Source organism: Marmota marmota, unplaced genomic scaffold (assembly GCF_001458135.2).
Source record: "Marmota marmota marmota unplaced genomic scaffold, marMar, whole genome shotgun sequence".
NCBI classification, from domain to species: Eukaryota; Metazoa; Chordata; class Mammalia; order Rodentia; family Sciuridae; genus Marmota; species Marmota marmota.
The window spans coordinates 1-3,224 of NW_026009870.1; the positions used below are offsets into that span (position 1 = coordinate 1).

A 3,224-nucleotide genomic window follows, 5' to 3' on the forward strand; every position below is an offset into this window, starting at 1 on the left:
TGTCTTAATATTTCACTGCTATTTGTGTGTGTCTTTCTACACATAGGGCTTTTTTTTTGGTAGTAGGGATTAAACCCAGGGGCACTTTACCACTGAGCCATGTCCCCAGCTCTTTTTATTTTTTGTTTACAGACAGGATCTCCCTAATTAGTTTAGGGCCTCTGAAGTTGCTGAGGTTGGCCTTGACCTTGCAATCCTTTTGCCTCAGCCTCTAGAGTCACCGGGATTACAGGAATGTACCATGGTGCTCAGCTACCTCTGACCACCTTATAAGTTTTCTGTCTTTTTTCTTCTCTTTCTTTTCTTTTTATTTCTTGCTTTTTTTTTTTTTTTTTTTTTTTTTTTGACAATGCTTGGGCCTCATGCATGCTGGATAAATCCTCTACCCCTGAGCTAGATCCCTAGCTCTTTTAAATTTTGAGTTAGGTTTTGCTAAATTATCCAGCTGCCCTCAAAATTTTGATCCTTCCACTTCAGCCTCCTAAATTATCTGGAGTACAGCCATGCATCATGGTGCTTGGCTAACCACTTTTGTTTTCTAATTTTTTACAGTTGACGTCACTGGATTTTCTAGGTCTATAATTGTGTCTCTTGCAAGCTGGATTTCAGAGCAGACTTGAATTCAGTCCTTGCCCTGTAGTGGGCACCTGCTAGTATCTCTGTGTCTGCTGGGTAGTCTGCACTGTCCTCTTTGGAGTGGGTGTTTCTGTTCCCAGTAGGTACTCTGAAGTCATTTACCAGAACAGGACTCAGTTGCTAATGAGAGATGTAGTTTGGGAATAAATGTTTAACCTGCGTGTGGTCATGTTTAAAGCTTTTACCAGGCTTTCTGAACTGCATGACTAAGCAGAGACTTGGTTTTAAGCTCATCACTGTGGGTTGTCTGGGATTTCTGTCTCTAGGGGCATGGCCATTGTAGCTGATGGAGTGAGTTCTGATTGCCACAATTTATCAGAATCCTCTTGTTTTCCTTCCGTTCTTTCATCCTCTGACTGTGCTCCCCAGTTTCCTGTCTGTTTATTTTTTAGTCAGGGCCTCCCTAAGTTGCCGAGGTTGACCTCCAACCTGTGATCCTCCTGCCTTAGCCTCCTTAGATACTAGCATTACAGACATGTACCACTGTGCCCAGCTACGCCCCTGTGTTTGTCTTCTGGGATGGTGTCTTGGGCTGGTGGGTTTTGAGATCTTAAGTGTGACATTTTTCTTGCTATCACCCATAGACTGGCATCAATATGATGACATAATTTGCACAAAGCCTCCTGGGACATTCCAGAAATTTCAGAACTTCTTCACTAATAATATGAAGAAGGAGCTGGTGAAGGGGAAGAAGATAGCAGCCGAGATCATGCTGGGCCACATCTTCAGCAACCTTCAGACCTGGAACCTCGTCAACCTGCAGAAATTCTTCACCTACTTCCGGCAGTTTTATTCTGTTGTCCAAGTGCCTATGATTTACGAAGGGAAAGCACAGCCCTGGCACAGCCTGGGCCTCGAAGAGGAAGAGGTATCAGGCTCCCCCCGGTCACCAGCAGCTCCCGTGTGGGTGGGCAGGGTCCCCTGACTACTACCGGTAAGGAGACCCTGTGACTGACTGGGGCAGGTGCCGAGGTGGGTGGGCAGGAGGACCTTTCCTTTCCTTCTTTTCCTGCTCCATCTCTTGGGAATCCCCTGCCCCCATGTCCCTTCTCCTGATTGCACCTCTGAGCCTCACTCCCAGCACTGATCTTGAGTTCTTTCAAGGTCTAGGCAGAGATGAAAGAAAGGGTGGAGCCCATCATTGCCCCTTCAGCCACACTGTGGCTTGGAGACAGAGCTGATGCTCTCTGTGTTCGACATTGAGCTCCCAGGAGCATCCAGAGGTCTCCCAGACCCACCTCACTGCAGGGTTTGGGACTGAGCATCCCTGTGCTTCTGCTGTCCCAGAACCTCAGTGTGCCTGGGAGTTGGGGAGGCGAGGGAGGTGGGACCCTCCCCAGAGCTCCCCTGCCTCAGGGCTTTGATCCCCAGCCCAAGAATCCTTCAGCCTCTAGGGCATGCACTCCATGGTGCCTCTTTTTTCCCCTGCATCAGGTGAGAAAACACCTACGGGAGTGTTTGAAAAAGCAGATTAAACCGGTTCTGGAAGGAAGAAGTGGGGACGCCCTGCCTGAAGGCTGGCCTGTGAGGAGCAGAATGAGGATGGGCCTGGTCCTCCTTTTCCTGGTGGAAGATACCAAACTCTGCTTATCAGAGGGTGACCTGACCTCACTGTGCTCCATCCTCTGCCCCAGCACCCGCTCTCCAGATGTCCTACACAGTGAACTCCACCACATCCTGGGCACATCTGAGAGGTATCCCATGTTTTTGTTTTTGTTTTGTTTTGTTTTGTTTTTGTCAGAGGTTTCATAGGCATTTATCATGATTTTTATCTGATTACAGAGCTAAGTGCTTGTTAGAGAAAGGCTGTGCACACACTGGGAAAAATAAAACCACAGTCATGTCACCATTTGCACCTGTCATTTTCCTGGCATTGTTTCATTACTAGTGTTGTTAAATTCTGTGTTCTCCTGAATACCCTGACTTCAAAAAACTTCAAATAGCCAGGCACCACGGCAACACTGTCATCCCGGCTACTTGGGAGGTTGAGGCAGGAGGGTTGCTTGAACCCAAGAGCTTACAGCCAGCCCGGGCAACTGGAAAAAATAAATGAATATAAAATACATGACAGAAGTGCTCCTGGGAGGACCTTCCTCTTCATGCTCAGCACGCCTTAGCACTGGGGCCCAGGCCTGCCTGCAGGTGTCACCTCGGAAAGCTGCAGAACCCGCAGGGATGCTGTTCCTGCTGTCCCACCTGTGTCGGTAGCTCTGGAAGCACAGTGCCCCTGCTGGGTCAGCCATGGCCTTTTATGTGGTTGGGGAGACCTCTTCTGAGCTGCTGTGCCCGGACAATCAGGGTCTCTTCTGCTTCTGTTTGGTTTGAGCTTGGGTAAAATCAGGCAGCCTTTCCTGAGCTCTTAGTACCTGTCGGTTTCCTAAGTTTTAAAGACCCAGGCAGTTGCTGTGCCCTCTGTGAAAGAGAGACATTGGTTAGGAAATCTACAAACAGCTGTGTGGGGGTGTGAGTGAAGGAAGAAGCATCTATTTCTGTGCCTGTGAGACACACACCATGAGTTGTTCCTTTCAAAAAGTGGCTTTGTAGCTGGGCACAGTGGCACATGCCTGTAATCCCAGTGACTCAGGAGG

At 48.5% G+C, this 3,224-nt stretch overlaps 1 protein-coding gene across 1 annotated transcript; it reads left to right on the forward strand.

Annotated features, from left to right (window-relative positions):
• Positions 1-1,181: 1,181 nt before the first annotated feature.
• Positions 1,182-2,351, forward strand: LOC125614903 (E3 ubiquitin-protein ligase RNF213-like; the record flags this gene model as incomplete). The annotated part of the gene is made up of 2 exons (XM_048797752.1): positions 1,182-1,504; positions 2,071-2,351. Coding segments are annotated over exons 1-2 (485 nt in total), but the record flags the coding sequence as incomplete, so codon positions are not given.
• Between the last annotated feature and the right edge of the window lie 873 nt (positions 2,352-3,224).